At 43.1% G+C, this 20,422-nt stretch overlaps 1 protein-coding gene and 1 long non-coding RNA gene across 2 annotated transcripts; one reads left to right on the forward strand and one right to left on the reverse strand.

Moving 5' to 3' along the window:
* Nucleotides 1-806: 806 nt before the first annotated feature.
* On the reverse strand, nt 807-6,335 carry LOC149971554 (uncharacterized). Its single transcript, XR_016491812.1, has 2 exons — nt 6,073-6,335; nt 807-1,485 (listed from the first exon to the last, which is right to left on the reverse strand). It is a non-coding gene; the product is annotated as an uncharacterized LOC149971554 (long non-coding RNA).
* Nucleotides 6,336-6,829: 494 nt separating this feature from the next.
* Nucleotides 6,830-18,509, forward strand: enpp6 (ectonucleotide pyrophosphatase/phosphodiesterase 6). The gene is made up of 8 exons (XM_021583521.3): nt 6,830-7,200; nt 14,497-14,676; nt 14,919-15,030; nt 15,123-15,264; nt 15,527-15,706; nt 16,110-16,247; nt 16,501-16,627; nt 17,582-18,509. The coding sequence occupies exons 1-8, from the start codon at nt 6,963-6,965 to the stop codon at nt 17,785-17,787; spliced, it is 1,323 nt and encodes a 440-aa protein (XP_021439196.1). The 5' UTR covers nt 6,830-6,962; the 3' UTR covers nt 17,788-18,509.
* The last annotated feature ends 1,913 nt before the right edge of the window (nt 18,510-20,422 follow it).

Raw genomic sequence — 20,422 nt, forward strand, 5'->3', positions numbered from 1 at the left:
AGTGTCTCCTGACCCCTCCTGTCTCAGCCTCCAGTATTTATGCTGCAGTAGTTTATGTGTCGGGTGTGCTAGGGTCAGTTTGTTATATCTGGAGTACTTCTCCTGTCCTATTCGGTGTCCTGTTTGAATTTAAGTGTGCTCTCTCTAATTCTCTCTTTCTCTCTCTCTCTCGGAGGACCTGAGCCCTAGGACCATGCCTTAGGACTACCTGACATGATGACTCCTTGCTGTCCCCAGTCCACCTGGCCGTGCTGCTGCTCCAGTTTCAACTGTTCTGCCTTATTATTATTGGACCATGCTGGTCATTTATGAACATTTGAACATCTTGGCCATGTTCTGTTATAATCTCCACCCGGCACAGCCAGAAGAGGACTGGCCACCCCACATAGCCTGGTTCCTCTCTAGGTTTCTTCCTAGGTTTTGGCCTTTCTAGGGAGTTTTTCCTAGCCACCGTGCTTCTACACCTGCATTGCTTGCTGTTTGGGGTTTTAGGCTAGGTTTCTGTACAGCACTTTGAGATATCAACTGATGTACGAAGGGCTATATAAATACATTTGATTTTGATTTGATTTGTTGGTGGGGGTTCTTGCAGGAACCGAACTGCCCAACTGAAACATTTGGAATTAAAAGGACAGCAGGTGCAGGTACTTAACAGAACAATGTAAAGATCTCCTCAATTTAAGGTAAGGTTTGTCCCTTATATGATCTAAATTGATATTGTTTTATGATGATACCATCTGTCTTTTCTTATTTGTGCAAATCTTTATAAAACAGAAGAATATAAGAATATGCATGCCATAAGAATATGTTGAAGGCTAGCTGTATTGGGTCCAGATGACTGAACTGGTCACTTTTGTGTCTGTGTCTGCAGGTATACAGACGAGTAGGCATACACAGGTATGTTAATTGGTATGTTATGCAGATCACATGTACCACCCTCCCTTATCTCTTAAATGAAAATCCCATAGGCCTCTACATTATGGACAAGGTATGTGTATGAAACCATTATCAAAACAGTTTTTCATTCACATTTACAACAAAAACCAAGGTATGAATATTGTTGTGTGCATGTTTTGTTAAACATCTGTATAAATGGCCTCCCAAGTGGGGCAGTGGTATAAGGCACTGCATAGCAGTGCTTGAGGTGTCACTATAGCCCTGGGTTCGATCCCAGGCTGTCACAACCAGCCGTGACCTGAAGACCTATGAGGCGGCGCATGTTTGGCCTAGCATCGTCTGGGTTGGTGTTTGGCTGGCCGGGATATCCATGTCCAATTGCTCTCTAGCGACTCCTTGTGGCAGGCCTGGCACCTGCAAGCTGACAGCGGTCGCCAGTTGTACGGTCTTTTCTCCCACACATTGGTGCAGCTGGCTTCCGGGTTAAGCGAGCAGTGTGTCAAGAAGCATTGCGGCTTGGCAGGGTCGTGTTTCGGAGGATGCATGGCTCTCGACCTTCGCCTCTCCCGAGGCCCATCGCTGCAACTCCTGTATGGACAAGACTAACTATGAATTGGAAACCACGAAATTAGGGGTAAAAGTACACACACAAAAAAAACATCTGAATAATTTATATTTTTGGGATTCACAGGATTCACAGACTTCCTACACCTCTGAATATAACAGGAAACCTGTTCGATCACCATGCACTGCAAAATCATTCTGGTTATGGAGAACATCAACATCTCCTCACCAATAGATATACCCATTGGACTTGGGGATCTGCTGGGAGTTTACCTCATATTTTGAGTTTTTTATTCTGCTTTGCCATTAAAATCATAACTTAATTCATTTAACTAGGCAAGTCAGTTAAGAACAAATTCTTATTTACAATGACGGCCTACACCTGCCAAACCCGGACATCGCCGTCCTATAGGACTCACAGAGGTTTCTACAACGGTTCTTTCTACCTCGAACCAAAAGGTGTTATCCTATGGAGACAGCCAAATAACATTTTTTTTCTAAGAGTGTACTACTTAAGTGATAATCCCCGAGAAGCAGCACCTATATTTGTCTCGGGCTATATCCTCCAAACGCCAGCTTTGAGGGCATTATCACTTTTATACAAGGGATTACCAACATATTCAAATAATGATTGACATATTTCATTAAAAACGTTACTTTGAATTTATTCATACTATTTCATCCTTCCACAAGATCAGTGGCGACCCGTTATTCAAGGCAGCCCCACCTGTTTTGAGCCCCACATTTTAAGAAAATAAAGAAATACAAGTAAACCTTTTTTTGGGAGGGGGTTGCCAGTTTGGCATGTTATTATTGTCACTTTCTGACCTTTATTTCCGTTGTTTTGTCATTATTTAGTATGGTCAGGGTGTGAGTTGGGGTGGGCAGTCTGTTTGTTTTTCTATGATTTGGGGATTTGTATGTTTCGGCCTAGTATGGTTCTCAATCAGAGGCAGGTGTCATTAGTTGTCTCTGATTGAGAATCATACTTAGGTAGCCTGGGTTGCACTGTTTGTTTGTGGGTGTTTGTTTCCGTGTCTGTGTTTTTCACCACACGGTACTGTTTTGGGTTTCGTTCGTTGCACGTTTTTGTATTCAGTTGTGTTCATGTTAAGTATTTCTTATTAAAAGAACCATGGACACTTACCACGCCGCATATTGGTCCTCCGATCCTTCTCGCCTCTCCTCTTCAGGCGAAGAGGAGGAAATCCCTTACAGAAACACCCACCAACCAAGGACCAAGCGGCGTGGTAACAGACAGCTACGACAGCAGCAGCAGCAGCAACAACAACAACGGCCAGCATCACAGGACTCCTGGACATGGGAGGAGATTTTGAACAGAGAAGGACCCTAGGCACAGGCTGGGGAATATCGCCGCCCCAAAGCAGAGCTGGAGGCAGCGAAAGCTGAGCGGCGGCGATATGAGGAGGCAGCACGGCAGCGCGACAGGTACGAGAGGCAGCCCCCCCAAACATTTGGAGGGGGCACACAAGGTGTGGGGCTAAGCCAGGTAGCAGACCTGAGCTCACTCCTCGTGCTTATTATAAGCAGCGTGTTGCTGGTCAGGCACCGTGTTATGCGGTTAAGCGCACGGTGTCGCCAGTACGTGCCCATAGCCCGGTGCGCTATAGGGCAGCCCCCCGAGAGTGTCATGCGAGTGTGTGCATCCAGCCAGGGCGTATGGTGCCTGCTCAGCGTGTCTGGTCGCCGGTACGCCATTTCGGTCCAGGGTATCCTGCGCCGGCTCTGCGTGCTGTGTCTCCGGGACGCTGGGAGGATGCAGTGCGTCCTATGCCTGCGCTCCGCTTGTGCCGGGCAAATGTGGGAGTGGAGCCTAAGGGAGAGGTGCGCGTAGTAGGCACTAGATCTCCCGTGCTTACCCACAGCCCGGTTCAACCTGTGCCTGAGCTCTGGAGGGTCTGGGCTAGAGTAGTTATCCAGCCTGGGGGAGTGGTGCCAAGGCTGCGCACCAGAGCTCCAGTGCTCCCCCACAGCCCGGTCCTTCAGGTGCCTCCTCCTAACATCAAGCCTCCTGGAGGGTCCTGTGGCAGCCCCACGCACCAGGCTGTCTCTCTGTCTCCTCCCTACAGGTGTTCCCGTCTGTCATGAGCCGCCAGAGTCTCCCGTCTGTCATGAGCCGCCAGAGTCTCCCGTCTGTCATGAGCCGCCAGAGTCTCCCGTCTGTCATGAGCCGCCAGAGTCTCCCGTCTGTCATGAGCCGCCAGAGTCTCCCGTCTGTCATGAGCCGCCAGAGTCTCCCGTCTGTCATGAGCCGCCAGTCAGCCAGGATCTGCCAGAGCCGCCAATCAGCCAGGATCTGCCAGAGCCGTCAGTCAGCCAGGATCTGCCCCTCAGTCCGGAGCTGCCCCTCAGTCCAGTGGGGCCATTTAGAAGGATCGCTGTGTTTAGGAGGCCACGGAGGCGGACAATGAGGCGGAGAAAGACTGTGGTGAAGTGGGGTCCATGTCCCGCGCCAGAGCCGCCACCGCGACCAGACGCCCACCCAGGCCCTCCCCTATAGGTTAAGGTTTTGTGCCCGGAGTCCGCACCTTTGGGGGGGGGGGGGGGGGGGGGGGGATTTGGTTTGGGGATTGATTTGGGGATTTCTATGTTTCGGCCTAGTATGGTTCTCAAATCATGTTATATCTACAGTAGCTTTGATTGGACTGATCATGTCAACGTCATACTTCCAAATCTTAGCTAGCAGTCATCATCATGAATCAAGTAGACAATCTCCTGGCAAATCCTTTTTAATCCTTGTCATATGAAGAGAAATTATACATAAAACGTGTCGGGGGTCATGGGCCATTGGACATAAACATTATACAACAAGTTGTAAATCGCAAATTCAACAATGAGTGGTTTGGAAGGAATGAGTGGCTAACTGCAGGGATTGAAAAGCAACCACTAGCCTGCTATTCAGTGGAGTGGATGTGTGGTCCCAATTCTGGGTTTAAGAGTCTCTTTTCCAAGCTTAAAATGGTAAACATTCAACATTGGCCATGCTGTCAATCCAGCATGATTTCTGCCGCGCTCAAAACAACTGTTAACTTAGAACGGGGAAATCTGTCTTCAGTGAGTTCAAGAAAACTGGGAACTCAGGGGAAAAAAAACTAGCTCCAACTGGGAAAATACATTTTGAACAGTCATCCAACTCGGAATTGTAAATCGGGAACTCTGGCCTCTTTCTAGAGGTACGACCTGAAGATCACTGACGTCATCGTGATCCAACCTTTTTTTTTGTTTTGAGTTCTCAGTTGTCTTGAAAGCACCATAAATCCAGAGAATACCAGACTTTGATTACAAAATTTGCCCACGAAGGACTGCCGCACCATCTTCCTGTTCAAGTGAGCACAGCACAAGGTGAGTCCAAAAATGTCTTGTATGCTGCTGCATAAATTATGTAATATGCCAGGGAGATATGTATACTGTAGCTAAGAAAGTAATACTAAGTGTATGTTGTGTAGTAAGCTGTTAGTAGCCCATGTGCCTCACCCTAATCATTTGGTCTATTTTCCCTGACTTAGTGGTGCACATGTAGCCTATAACCTGTTTTAGAGAAATGTAATCATTGAATATTGTAAGAGCTTTCATTGTCTGCTAATATGCCCCCTGTATTTATCCTACGGTTCTTACAGTGTACAGGGAGAACACTGTAAGAACGGCCCATGTTCTGAATTCTGTCGATGTACATTTCAAAAGTGCTGAACAAATAGTTATATTGACTACGTCAGTCCTAGCTCACTCATGAATGTCTTAATCAAAATTACGCATTTCCTCTTATCCGCTTGTCGTCCCCTTATGCCATATTTTGTACATCTCAATTGTCAGTAGAAACCACATTTGTTTAAGCAAGTCAGCCATTTCAGCTATATATTTTTTTAAAGGCAGCAAATGAGGCTGAATTAACTGTTATAGCCAGGTGTAGCAGTGGTAAGGTGTTGGGACTGCTGTTGGGACTCTGCTGTTCAGACAGCTTTATGTAGGCCCTAACAGTTTGTGGGCACTGTTTGTCGCCCTTATAGTGCAATTCATGTATTGTTTAGTGTTGTGTTGTGTTCTTTGCCCACCAAGATTTACATGCTAAAATTGCCACTGCACAAGATATAGTAGTCCCGACACAAATCTGAGGTTGCTACCCAAGCCTGCTGGTCATTCCTTCCATCGGTTCAGTTGCCAGGGACGCGGCCCAGTAGTTCCTCTACATGTTCTATTGCCATACTGGCTGGCAAAGTTCTTATCACTTGCTCGCTAGCTAGCCAACTACAGCTAACGTACAGTCACATCAAATAGTCCAGACTGATTAACAGCAAAGTAGCTGCATTTGTTTAAGCTGTTTTCGAGTGGCATTTATTTGGATACATCCATACCAATAAGCTAATGAGGCACGATTTCACCTGGCATAGAAAATGTGCTCTCCTCAGGACACCGTTGTACAGAGGAGCTAGCCAACATCACACCTAACACAATCACTTCAAACTGAAGCTGGAAAAACTGCAAACTAGCTGCACATTGTTTAGTTTGACCATTTTTCAATTGACATTCATTTGTAAATACCCATTAAAATGATGCCAGCTGATTCATGATTTCGACTGGATGGGAAACGCTTACCTGCCTGCCTTTCTCATCCCGACTCCCGACTCTTTCACTGGGAAAGATGGAGATCAAATTTAAATATTGTAACAATGTTGTTGTCGGAGAGACAGACAGCAAGGTTTATATAGATATATGTAGATATAGATATTTTCTGTTAGTCTAAAACGAGATCATGTCTAGATGCTTTTTATAGTGGAGATTGAGTTTATAAAGTGCCTGGCTAGGCTGATGAGACAGTGGATTGCACAGTCAGATGGAACAGAGTAAATAGCCATTTTGAATTAGATTTAGCCGGTGGTAATTTGTGGAATAGAAACAGGAAAAATTGGTTTTAACCAATCAGCATTCAGGATTAGACCCACGTATTGAACAAGTGTTCCGTTGGACAAATATGTGAGAGGAGTACACTCTGCTGGTCATTTTTTATATTACGTGTTTAGAGTAAAAATGCTTTGTGGGTATTAAATACATCATTGATTGATATTATATGGAACTTGGTCTTCAATAATCCAATGACATTTTGATTGATTCAACTAATTTGAAATGTCAATATTTATTCAACAGCAAATATAATTTGCTCCATATGTTACCGTGGCCTTTAGGGTGTCACTTTAATTTTCCACTGTAGAAATGATAAAATAAATCACAAATGATTAAATACAAATATCACATAAGCCTAGGCCATTATTAAGTATTTATATAACAAAATAAAGAATAGCCTTAAAACTTTATGTGTTTTTCCTTAGAGTGAGTCTGAGTGCATGGACTTTCATTCTCAAACTGCAGTAGGCCTAGCCCTATAACAATGCCATTAGCCCCGCCTCTACTCATATTGGGGCCCCTACCTCTGCTCGCATAGTTCAGTACCGTTACATGTGCGTGTCAGTGGACCGTCACGAGCCATCATGTCCAGACTGAGCCTGGCCTGCGCTATCGCCATTCTCGCAGTGCTTTTGTCGGGATCCTGCCTCGCCAGCCGCAAACTTCTGGTGTTCCTCATCGATGGTTTTCGATATGATTACATGGACGATCTGCAAAACTTGCCTGGGTTTAAAGAGATTATGGATAATGGGGTCAAAGTGGATTACATGACCCCCGACTTCCCCAGCCTTTCATACCCCAATTACTACTCACTAATGACAGGTGAGATGATTTTACCTTTGGCTGACTGTGCCTCAAAGTTACAGCTGTGAAAAAATATAGATTAGGCTACGAAAGGTTGACCATGATTGATCACCAAATCAGATTTTATGAACTTGAGCCATTTATTTGTTATCTTGGACATACTGTGTTACTAAATGGTAAATTCATAGGCGCAATCCATTTGAACCTTTATTGCTTGCCTGAACAAATAGGAAATAGTGACAGTGGAGTTTGATGTTTATGTACAAAGTTGTAAAGTAGCCATTTGTACTCTGTTGTGGCTACACTGAAATAACAATAATTGGTCAATCATTCTCATCAATATTGTTGCAGAATGACTCATTGGTAATGAATGATTTGATAACTTAGGTTGACAAATATTAACCCAACAATTACTGAAAGGAAACTTTACACCATGGAATGGAACGCAGATAACATTTCATAAGTAGGCCATACTCTGAAATCCTTGTGTAGACATTGCTAGCAGCCTAATTCAGTGATGGATGTATAATACATCCATTGATGGACAGGAGCCTGGCACAGCTGTCCTGGGCCCTCAAGCAGTAGAACTCTGCCTCATCAGTAACAGAGCCCCATGCCCCTCTCCCTCCTGGCAACCACACTGTCTCTATTGTGCTATTTACATATGTTATGAGTGAAAACGAGGGACACCCAGAGCCATGTATCTAGAGAGTTGAGCCAATGAGGTTTCTGCATTATGGTACATTCAGCCATGTTAGCGCCCCATTAACATTACATGGGAAATATTTAAACAATGCTATGTCACAGAATGTCAGTTGAAGTCAGAAGTTTACATACACCTTAGCCAAATACATTTAAACTCAGTTTTTCACAATTCCTGACATTTAATCCTAGTAAAAATGTCCTGTCTTAGGTCAGTAAGGATCACCACTTTATATTTTAAGAATGTGAAATGTCAGAATAATAATAGAGTGATTTATTTCAGCTTTTATTTCTTCACATCACATTCTCAGTGGGTCAGAAGTTTACTTACACTCAATTAGTATTTAGTAGCATTGCCTTTAAATTGTTTAACTTGGGTCAAACGTTTCAGGTAGCCTTCCACAAGCTTCCCACAATAAATTGGGTGAATTTTGGCCCATTTCTACTGACATAGCTGGTGTAACTGAGTCAGGTTTGTAGGCCTCCTTGCTCACACACACTTTTTCAGTTCTGCCCACACATTTTCTATAGGATTGAGGTCAGAGCTTTGTGATGGCCACTCCAATACCTTGACTTTGTCCTTTTTTGCCACATTTTGCCACAACTTTGGAAGTATGCTTGGGGTCATTGTCCATTTGGAAGATTCATTTGCGACCAAGCTTTAACTTCCTGACTGATGTCTGGAGACGTTGCTTCAATATATCCACAATTTTCCTACCTCCTGATGCCATCTATTTTGTGAAGTGCACCAGTCCCTCCTGCAGCAAAGCACCCTCACACCATGATGCTGCCACCCCCATGCTTCAAGGTTGGTATGGTGTTTTTTGGCTTGCAAGCCTTCCCCTTTTTCCTCCAAACATAACGATGGTCATTATGGCCAAACAGTTATATTTTTGTTTCATCAGACCAGAGGACATTTCTCCAAATTGCACAATCTTTGTCCCAAAGTGCAGTTGCAAACCGTTGTCTCTTTTTTTTAATGGCAGTTTTGGAGCAGTGGCTTCTTCCTTGCTGAGCGGTCTTTCAGGTTATGTCGATAAAGGACTCGTTTTACTGTGGATATAGATACTTTTGTACCGGTTTCTTACAGCATCTTCACAAGGTCCTTTGCTGTTGTGCTGGGATATATTTGCACTTTTCGCACCAAAGTACGTTCATCTCTAGGAGACAGAACGCGTCTCCTTCCTGAGCGGTATGACGGCTGCGTGGTCCCATGGTGTTTATACTTGTGTACTATTGTTTGTACAGATGAACGTGGTACCTCAGGCGTTTGGAAATTGCTCCCAAGGATGAACCAGACTTGTGAAGGTCTTCAATTGTTTTTCTGAGGTTTTGGCTGATTTATTTTGATTTTCCCATGATGCCAAGCAAAGAGGCAGTGAGTTTGAAGGTAGGCCTTGAACTACATCCACAGGTACACCTCCAATTGACTCAAATGATGTCAATTAGCCAATCAGAAGCTTCTAAAGCCATGGCATCATTTTCTGGAATTTTCCAAGCTGCTTAAAGGCACAGTCAACTTAGTGAATGTAAACTTCTGACACACTGGAATTGTGATGCAGGGAATTATAAGTGAAATAATCTGTCTGTAAACAATTGTTGGAAAAATTACTTGTGTCATGCACAAAGTAGATGTTCTAACTGACTTGCCAAATCAATAGTTGTTAACAAGAAATTTGTAGAGTGGTTGAAAAACAACTTTTAATGACTCCAACCTAAGTGTATGTAAACTTCTGACTTCAACTGTATATATTTAAAGTTAGGCCAACTTTTAGAATTTTGAATATTGTTCTAATTCTAGACATTCCGTGACATAGCATTGTTTAAATATTACCCATGTAATGTTAATAGGGTGCTAACATGGCTGCCATAGAATGTTGTTGTGTCATGTGAACGCATCATAATGCAGAAACCTGCACCTGAGCAGTTCTCTTATATACCTAACAACATACACTGCTTTGCACCTGAGCAGTTCTCTCATATACCTAACAACATACACTGCTTTGCACCTGAACAGTTCTCTCATATACCTAACAACATACACTGCTTTGCACCTGAGCAGTTCTCTCATATACCTAACAACATACACTGCTTTGCACCTGAGCAGTTCTCTCATATACCTAACAACATACACTGCTTTGCACCTGAGCAGTTCTCTCATATACCTAACAACATACACTGCTTTGCACCTGAGCAGTTCTCTCATATACCTAACAACATACACTGCTTTGCACCTGAACAGTTCTCTCATATACCTAACAACATACACTGCTTTGCACCTGAACAGTTCTCTCATATACCTAACAACATACACTGCTTTGCACCTGAACAGTTCTCTCAGCCAAACACTGGACCTCTTCAGAGTCCTGGCAGTGAACGACACCATCAATGACAGTGTAGTAGTGACATAACAACAGATGTAGGTAGTACTTCAGTGATAACAGCCCTGGGCTGTATGGCTCCTCAGTCAGCGGCTGTAGGCGATCTCCACTCCAGGCTGAACCCCTGGCAGAGAGAGTGCAGAGGGAAGAACAGTAAAGCCCGAAAGACAACAGATTCTGTCAAATCCCTCCCAATCACCGGATCACTTTGTGGATGATTTGCTGATGTAAGTTGTTTTGGTAGAGCACATTCCCCTCAACAAAGCTTCGGCTTAGGCTGCTACCATCATTTTGTGCACGTGCATTAACAACGTAACCAAAACAGAGCTGACAAAGGCCATCTGACACAGGGACCTCCAGTCACCCCGGGCATCTGACACAGGGCCCTCCAGTCACCCCGGGCATCTGACACAGGGCCCTCCAGTCACCCCGGGCATCTGACACAGGGCCCTCCAGTCACCCCGGGCATCTGACACAGGGCCCTCCCGTCACCCCGGGCATCTGACACAGGGCCCTCCCGTCACCCCGGGCATCTGACACAAGGCGCTCTAGTCACGCCGGGCTAGACTGCAACCATGCAGAAGAAGCTATTTCAAAGCTGATGGAGCTTTTCAGAGACTGGTTTATTTGGAGGGGGTCAGGGAAGGAGGCTTCTTCAGAAGAGCCAAGTGCTGCAGCTCTACCTGTGAGTTTACTGTACAGACTGCAGGGTTTCTACACATAGAAAGAGGAGAGAGTACTTCTTACTGTCCTGCTGTATATATTATAAAATATATTCTCTGGTACTTTTGTATTCTTTGTAGTTCTAAAAGTTGCGCTCACAAGCCAAAAGTGGTCCCCAAAAATTGCGTAGTACGTCACGTGTGCAGATATGTGTGCCACGTCATTGCTCTCCTTCTCTCGCTCTGCTGTGTGTGCATCTTGCTAGCTGTCACTCAAATGGCGAGGAACCAGTAGTGGTGCGTGGGTAACATCACTGGGGTAGCCAAGCCAGGAAGAATATTAAAACCTTTGTTGTCACAATTGCATTGTTTGCTCTATAACATGTTAGTTAAATGCCTTGACACCGTGATATATAGGCCAAGACAAGAAAAAGACACAGTGGCAGAATAAAGTCAACCACATCTTTGATTCATCACAAAAACGGAGAGCAACATCTGTCTGGTGAAGTCCACAAAGCATATTGCATGTAACAAACAGTTACATGACCTACAGTATTGTCAAGCAAGGTAATGTTTCCAACATTTTCGGGCTACTAAACAACTATTGATTTGGAAACACAGAGAGTTACAGCATGTCGCAAAGAAAGCAGGAGCTATCTCCACTATTCCTTCAACATTTCAACATAATCTAATCTCCTATGATGATTTCTGTGTGTGCGTTTGTGGGCGTGTGCGGGTGTGCAAGTAGAAAAAACATGTTGACTCACCCTACTTGTAGAGAAACGTGAAATCCATCCTCCTCTCTTTCATGTTGCCGAAACGTACCATGACTCAAACATTAGTTTTTTTTGTCCTAGGCTCCCTGGCTAAAATGCTTGCTCGCTAGCCTAACTTCTATTCATGGGCAACAATGCACTGGGCCAGCTAGTTAACATTAGCCTATTACTTCTAGCTACATATGTAACTTCCATCCTCTCAGGCTAGGGGCACTACAATGTATGAATTTATGGTTGGATCAGAATCGCCATTGTGATCCTTGGCTAGTAGCCCACACAGGGATTTGGACTTGTGGTTTAACTTAATTTATCTCCATCCATGGTTAATTTAGGAAAGGGCCATTTTAGCTAGCTAACCACCTGAGGACAACGACACAAGGAGATGCAACAATAAAGAATGTCTGTCAATGACATTTGGCTTTTGATGTGATTGGTGAGAAGCCAAATTCTAACTGGCTTCCTTTGACACTTTTTTTGGGAGTGCTAGGACCATTCACAGTTGAGCTCACTCAGTTTAGCTCAACACTGATTGGCTATTATTTGAAAAATTTATTAATTTAAAGAGAGTCCAAATGCTTTCTGGCTTCCCTTGCATTCAATGCTACGGGTAGCATTAATGTCATACTTTTTTTGACCAGACAGCATCAGTTAGATGGGCTATACATATTGAGACAGAGGGGCGCTGTTTCACTTGCTCGGATTCTTTCTCCGGTGAGATACATTCAGCCTCTTGCAAATTGAAGGAAAAGTATGAAACAGAGAGATGAAAGATACATTAAAAAACATTTTTGTATTTAGTTCTTGGTTCATGTTTTGGGGACGCCTGGCATCCCTTGGCATCCATGAATACATGACACTGGTTGGAACTCAAATTGCTAGGAGGCTGGTCCACCTGGGGGGAAATGGCGCCAGCAATTAGTTGCTTTCAAACTAGGGATTTCATGCCTAATTGAGGTTAGACAGTAATTCTGCTCATAGATTATGCATGTAAGAACTACACATTGACACATCCAGTCCAAAGAGGATGTGTCAATGTGTAGTTTGTACATGCATAATCTATTTCCCCTGAAAAGCTACAGTAAATAACTTTAATAATGGAAAAATATGTTCATTCTAGCATCTCTGTACAGTAAATAGGTAGCCTTATAAAGGTCCTTTACTGGCCCCATTCACCCTCTCAGTGCTATTTCAACTGAACCTCAGATGTCCATAGAGACTATTGCAGGCAGCTAACAAAACACAGCTGCAGTTTTTGTTTTTCTCAAAGGAAAAACTCTAGGCTGAGCTACCAAAATGATTCAGAGCATTTATTTGAGTCATTTCTGAATGTCGTAACTCTAACCAGCTGTGGCTCCAAAATACCCGAGATTAGCTACATTCCTGGCATCACTTTAATAAGGAACAACATAGTTGCATGAGTGCCTCTACAAACAGCAGTGGCAGTACTGAACGGTTGTTCAAATAAAAGATGTGTCCTTGCTCAACGTGTTGTCGTGTATGAGTTGTGACTGTAGTCGTGTTAGTGATGTGACTGTAGTTGTGTTAGTGATGTGACTGTAGTTGTGTTATGAGTTGTGACTGTAGTTGTGTTAGTGCTGTGACTAGTTGCTAGTGCTGTGGCTGTAGTTGTGTTAGTGTTGTGACTGTAGTTGTGTTATTAGTTGTGACTGTAGTTGAGTTGTGACTGTAGTTGTGTTTTATGTTAATTGTTCTGTTTGTGTTGTGAGTTGTGATGCTGGGTAGTGTGAGCCTGCTAGGGGAAGGGAGGAGGAGACACTGCCTGTGTGTGTGGATGACCTTGAGTCTGTGTGTGTTTTGTAAGGGTGGGGGAGAAAGCACTCGCTCACTGTCTCAACTGAATTGAACCTAGAGAACATAGCAGTAAAACAACTTTAACGAACGAAGACGTCAGCGCTCAGAGATAATCATTTGTTGTTTTATTGCATCATATCAGTCCTAGGCATGGTCTGTTTCAGCCAGTTAAACTACACTTAGAAAAAAGGTGCTACTAGAACCTTAAATGGTTCCTCTGCTGTCCGCATAGGAGAACCCTTTGAATAACCCTTTTTGGTTGCAGGTAGAACCCTTTTGGGTTCCAGGTAGAACCCTTTCTACAGAGGGTTTTTACATTAATCCCAAAAGGGTTTTACATGAATCCCAAAAGGGTTCTTCTACCTGGAACCAAAAAGGGTTCTCCTATGGGGACAACCGAATAACCATTTTGGAACCTCTTTTTCTAAGCGTGTAGGCTCTGTGACCAAAAAGCATCCGGCTGACTGCCGTTACACAATACATCATATTTTGTGAGCTATTTTGTGAATGCTGGCTGTGTTTAAAGCACTGGAGGGTTAGCTTGCAAACTTAACATGACCCAATATCCCATAACAAATACAGAACAATATCCCATAACAAATACAGAACAATATCCCATAACAAATACAGAACAATATCCCATAACAAATACAGAACAGTAAAATTACAGGTCAACGGGTTGCTTAATGAAAAGAACTGAAGTATTCAGTATTCATGTCTGGGATCATGGATACCAACTTAGTTAACATCTAAATGATGGTTTAGAACTGAAACACAGCTGTAGACAACAGTTTTCAGTCACAGGAACCCTTTTGGACCGAGTTGGATAAAAATAAGTAACTGGGCCAGAAATACTCCAATGTCCTTATAAAGCTGGCACACATCAAACTCACTACTCTCCCTTGAGTCTTTGCCCATAAAAAGTCTTATCTATGTTCATATCTAACTTCTGAAATAAAAAAGCAATTTCTGGGTTTTCAGGCCGGTACTGTGAAGTGCACCAAATGACAGGGAATTACATGTGGGATCAGGGCTCTCTCAAGGAATTCCTAATCGGCATCAACCCAGACAGTCGGCTGCCAATGTGGTGGGACGGGTCTGAGCCCATCTGGGTAACCATGCAGAAACTCGGGAAGAAAGTCTTCATGTACTATTGGCCCGGTAAGGACAATTCTGGCATTACATTGTTTTGGATATAATTATAGTTATTCAAGTATTTTAAATGTTTTGTCTACCAGTCATATACAGAACACAGGAATCAGATGCGGGATATTCTGGAATCAAATTAAATGCTTTCCAGTGATGTTCATTCCAATTGGATCATTAAGATGAACTCAAGCGTGAACATTCTAGAAGCACAGTGAGCAGTGATGTGACACCTGATTCTACTGTCATGTTATCAGGTTGTGAGGTGGAGATTCTGGGTGTGAGACCTTCGTTCTGTGAGGAATACGTCTACAATCCCACAGAGAGAAATCTGACAGATTCTATTGAAAGAGCTCTCGATGGTTTACGGTAAGAAATTTAGGTATTTTGGCATCAGCCAGGTTTGGAATGTAGTGCCATTCTGTTGTGTTATAACAACAAGCATGTGTTTACTTCATCAGTAGTGGCAGAGCAGACATGGCTGCTGTGTACTATGAGAAGATTGACGTAGAGGGGCATCACTATGGCCCCATGTCTTCTCAGGTGAAGACTGCTGTTCAGAGGCTGGACATCGCCTTCCAGGTGCTAAACCAAAAAATTAAGGTTAGGCCCTATATTGTTTTCCAAACATTGAAAAGAGACTAAAAATGAACAACTCAATCCAGCAAAAATGTTTCCATTCTACAATGATTTGTACAAAGTAACAGACATAGCCTACTGATTGTGGTGAGAATGTTGAGCGGACATTGTGACCAGATGGCCTTGGTCGAAAGTAGTGCACTATATATAGGGAATAGGGAGTCATTTGGGACACGGGACACAGCTTTTGATCTGAACAGGTCACCACCACCCTGCTGTATTTCAGGAGAAGGACCTGCGTGACGAGCTGAACGTCATCATGTTCTCCGACCATGGGATGACAGAGATCAAGTGGATGGAGAAAGTCATTGAGCTTGTGACGTACATAAACATGTCTGACGTTGTCAAGATGATGGACCGGGGGCCTGTCGTCAGTCTGTGGCCAAAACAAGCTAAATATGAGGAGGTAAATTGATTTCCATTTCTGTCATACATACAGGCCAATTGTCTTTCAACCCAGCCAAGACACTGGAAAAAACACGCATCCTTGATTTCTCCTCTCTGCCAGAGTAAACAGAAACAAACATGTCATGTTGGCACATTTAGTCACTTGAATACTCTTCTCTGTCAAATCAAACATTTCCAAAAACGTTTGCGCCGTAACAATGTATATGAAAGGCCTCAGTCAAGCCAGCCATAACTTCTGTATCCAAATGTACAGGCGAAGGTCCCATATGTCATTACCATGTAGAGAGTACCATGTACATGTACCATGTAGAGTGGTATGCAATTTGCACCTCTCCCTGAGCAAAGCAGGGAGAAAAAACATGAATAAAATGTGTAGTGAATCTGAGTTGTGTTGATGGCAGGTCTACAGAGCACTGAGCAGTGTACGGAACATGAATGTCTACAGGAGGAATCAGGTCCCTGATCGCTTCCATTATAAGGGGGGGAAGTTTGTCTCCAGTCTGACCCTGGTGGCTGACCCTGGCTGGTTCATAACAGAGGTAAGGCTTTGACACATCTCAGTGATGATATACCTAGTTTACATTACAAATGGCATCCTATTCCCTATATAGTGCACTACTTTTGACTATAGCTCTATGGACCCTGGTCAAAAGTAGTGCACTATATAGGGAATATAGTGTAATTTGGAACAATTTATGTACAGCAAATGAGCAACATTGGAACAAGTAGGCTAACCTTCATTCCACTGCCTTTTAACCCATTACGTACTGACATGGCTGCCTCTGTTTTCAGAGCAAGTCCAAACTGCCTTTCTGGCAGAACAGCAGTTCACCAGAGCCGCAGGGATGGCAGCATGGTTGGCACGGCTACGACAACGAGTTTGTGGACATGCGGGGCTTCTTCTTAGCACAGGGACCAGGTAACAACTGTCTGACCAGTAGGCCTTTATAGACAGAATTATACTGAACAAAAATATAAATGCGACATTTACAAAGATATTACGGAGTTGCATAGAAGGCAATCAGTCAATTGAAATAAATTCATTAGGCCCTAATCTTCCTCAGACGATCCCGCAGGTGAAGAAGCCTGATGTGGAGGTCCTGGGCTGGCGTGGTTACATGTGGTCTGCGGTTGTGAGGCTGGTTGGATGTGCTTCCAAATTCTCTAAAATGATGTCTAATGGTCGAGAAATTAACATTAAATTCTCTGGCAACAGTTCTGTTGGACATTCCTGCAGTCACAGCCTAACTTGAGACATTTGTGGCATTGTGTTGTGTGACAAAACTGCACATTTTAGTGGCCTTTTATTGTCCCCAGTGTAAGGTGCACCTGTATAATGATCATGCTGTTTAATCAGCTTCTTGATATGCCACACCTGTCAGGTGGATGGATTATCTTGGCAAAGGAGAAATTCTCACTAACAGGGATGTAAACAAATTTGTGCACAAAATTTGAGAGAAATACACTTTTTGTGCTTATGGAACATTTCTTAGATCTTTTATTTTACCTCATGAAAAATGGGACCAACACTTTACATGTTGCATTTATATTTTTGTTCAGTGTGTGTGTGTGTGTATATATAGATATAGGATCCCAATGTACTGTACATGGTAAACACAGTGCCTGTGTACTAAATCATCACTATGATCATAGTGATCATTAACATGATCTGAGCTGTACTGCCTAACTTTTTATTGAACTTCAATATTCTAATCAGTGTTGTTATGACTCTTATCATTATCATGAGTCAAACACCTCAAATAACACTGATGTACTTTGGAAGTGACCCAGAAAATAATTTATACTTTTCTGTACTGTCTTTGCCATGATAAAATCCACAGGTATAATAATCAACAAATTGTCTTACCTACAGATTTCAAGAGGAATGTGCGTGCGGCCCCTATCAGAGCAGTGGATGTGTACAACCTGATGTGTAGGACTCTGGGGATTCTGCCTCTGCCCAACAACGGTTCCTGGTCCCGGGTGGAGTACCTTCTCAGTGGCTCTGTGGGCCTGGCCTGGCCTAGTCCTCTCTGGGCTCTGGGTCTACTAGTCCTGGTGCTGTCTCTACAGGCTTAGAAACAGAGAGATTCCCTCATTCACTAGAGTGGGTGATGTCATATACCCACATAGCTCTATAATGCGCTGATAATGGCAGGCAGAGTCATGGATCCTATTAAATTATTATTTTGTGTTTTCATTCCTAATTCTATGGGCAGAGCCATGTAGTTGAGTCCTAGACATTCTGTTACATAACAGAATGTTACAATGCTCCCCATGTAATGTTAATGGGGAGGTAACATGGCTGCAATAGAATGTTGCAGTGTCATGTAAATGCAGAAATCTCAATGGCCCAACTCTATAATTACATGGTTCTGATGACAGCAATCTACCCTATCATGGCACCTGAGCCAACACAGGTTTCCAAACCATTTCCTATTCTAAACATGACAGTGAAAAGTACAAAACACATTGATCACACAGGTTTTATATCTAAATATGGGTTGACAGTGCCTTCAGTTTATATAATATATCCAAAAACTCTCTTTGCAAACCAAAACATTTTATAAGTAATCTGGACCAACCTTAGTTTACAATCATCTCTATCGTGATTTGCTGCTGCTAAAGGAGCTAACATGAGCGCCGTAAATTCCTTACAGCATCAATGTCCTCTTCATCATTGTATCTGTGAAGGAGGGTTGGATGAAAGAATGACGTCTTTTTTATAATTGTTTGAATATGAGGTTTAGAAGAACTCTCTGCATTGTTCTATACTGTAATGAAGTAAATGTCGTTTTTTACTTATTGTCACCTTTGTTTTTTTTGCTGCAAATCTTCAGACTTCCATGGAAAAGCTCTGTGGTGTTTCTACTAATTCGATTGATCAATAAAACCTTGAAAAAAAAACTGATTTTTGTCTGCTGAACTGTACAATATACAGTAAGCAGTCATTTTGAAGTAGCAAGTTGACTTTGACAAGGTAAAAGATAAGACTTCCAGAAGCCAGTCAGGGTAAATGTTCTAATACTTTGGGGTTCAAGTCGTCATGTAAAAATGCAGAAGGCCTGGTAAAAAGCCAAGGCCAATAGCATGGTGGTAGAGCATGGCTTTTAAAAGGCACGGTTCAAAGGTCTCAACATGATATGGTCATTCTGAATTACCTATACATGCATCATTACAGACGTTGGTTGATACGAAACAGACGACTTTCAATTGAACAATGAGAATGGTGAGACATCTTCTACTTTGGGTACACAGAGTGAAATTCAGCAGCCTAGCAAGTTCAAGATTGGATTGTCAGTTTGAGGCCTAGAATTCTGATACATTGATGGAAATAGAAAAAAAAATGTTGAACTTTACTTAAGAACATCTTACGTTAGGTGTAAGCAGGCTAATCATACGGTTAAGCCAAAATATGTTAGGATGTGGTTGATCTTGGTCGGCCCTCAAACTTATCACTGGGTTATGTTACAATCTGTGAGCACTAATTCAATTATTCACTCTCTACTCTTAGTAAACCCAAGATGTAGTGATTATATTATTTTCAAGCCCCAGAGATGTATTTTCCTGGCAGCGTAACAAAATACTGGAGTGACACAAAACAATGATAAACAAAGAGACAAAATGCTATAAATAAAAAAACATAATTTGGAAGTTGTCAGAATCTGTCCAAAAGCAATAAAAGTGACCGAATGAAATCCAATAAACTACACGACACGGGCCAAAGGTCATGCAGGAGTTTACACTACATTACCAAAAGTATGTGGACACCTGTTCGTCCAACATCTCATTCCAAAATCATGGGCAGTAATATGGAGTTGGTCTCCCCTTTGCTGCTATCACAGCCTCTCCACTCTTCTGGGAAGGCTTTCCACCAGATGTTGGAGCATTACTGTAGGGACTTGCTTCCATTCAGTCACAAGAGCATTAGTGAGGTCGGGCACTGATGTTGGGCAATTAGGCCTGGCTCGCAGTCGGCGTTCCAATTCATCCCAAAGGTGTTCGATGGAGTTGAGGTCAGGGATCTTTGCAGGCCAGTCAAGTTATTCCACACCGATCTCGACAAACCATTTCTGTATGGACTTCGCTTTGTGCACAGAGGCATTGTCATGCTGAAACAGGAAAGGGCCTTCCCTAAACTGTTGCCACAAAGTTGGAAGCACAGAATCATCTAGAATGTCATTGTATGCGACCAACAGTTCTTGTGCTGACATTGCTTCCAGAGGCAGTTTGGAACTCAGTAGTGAGTGTTGCAACAGAAGACAGACGATTTTTACGTGCTTCAGCACTCGCCGGTCCCGTTCTGTGAGCTTGTGTGGTCTACCACTTCGCGGCTGAGCTGTTGTTGCTCCTAGACATTTTCACTTCACAATAACACTTACAGTTGACCAGGGCAGTTCTAGCAGGGCAGAAATCTGATGAACTGACTTGTAGGGAAGGTGGCATTCTATGATGGTGCCACGTTGAAAGTCACTGAGCTCTTCAGTAAGACCATTCTACTGCCAATGTTTGTCTATGGAGATTGCATGGAGGTGTGCTCAATTTTATACAGCTGTCAGCAACGGGTGCGGCTGAAATAGCCGAATCCACTAATTTGAAGGGGTGTCTACATACTTTTGTATATATAGTGTCCCTGTCTTATGAACTATTTAGGAACCCATATGTGGAGTGGATGGGGGTTGCTGAGAAGAACTAGTTTTTGTTGTTGTAGCCA

The sequence above is a fragment of the Oncorhynchus mykiss genome, chromosome 25 (genome assembly GCF_057628025.1).
Source record: "Oncorhynchus mykiss isolate SJ-2025 chromosome 25, ASM5762802v1, whole genome shotgun sequence".
NCBI lineage: Eukaryota > Metazoa > Chordata > Actinopteri > Salmoniformes > Salmonidae > Oncorhynchus > Oncorhynchus mykiss.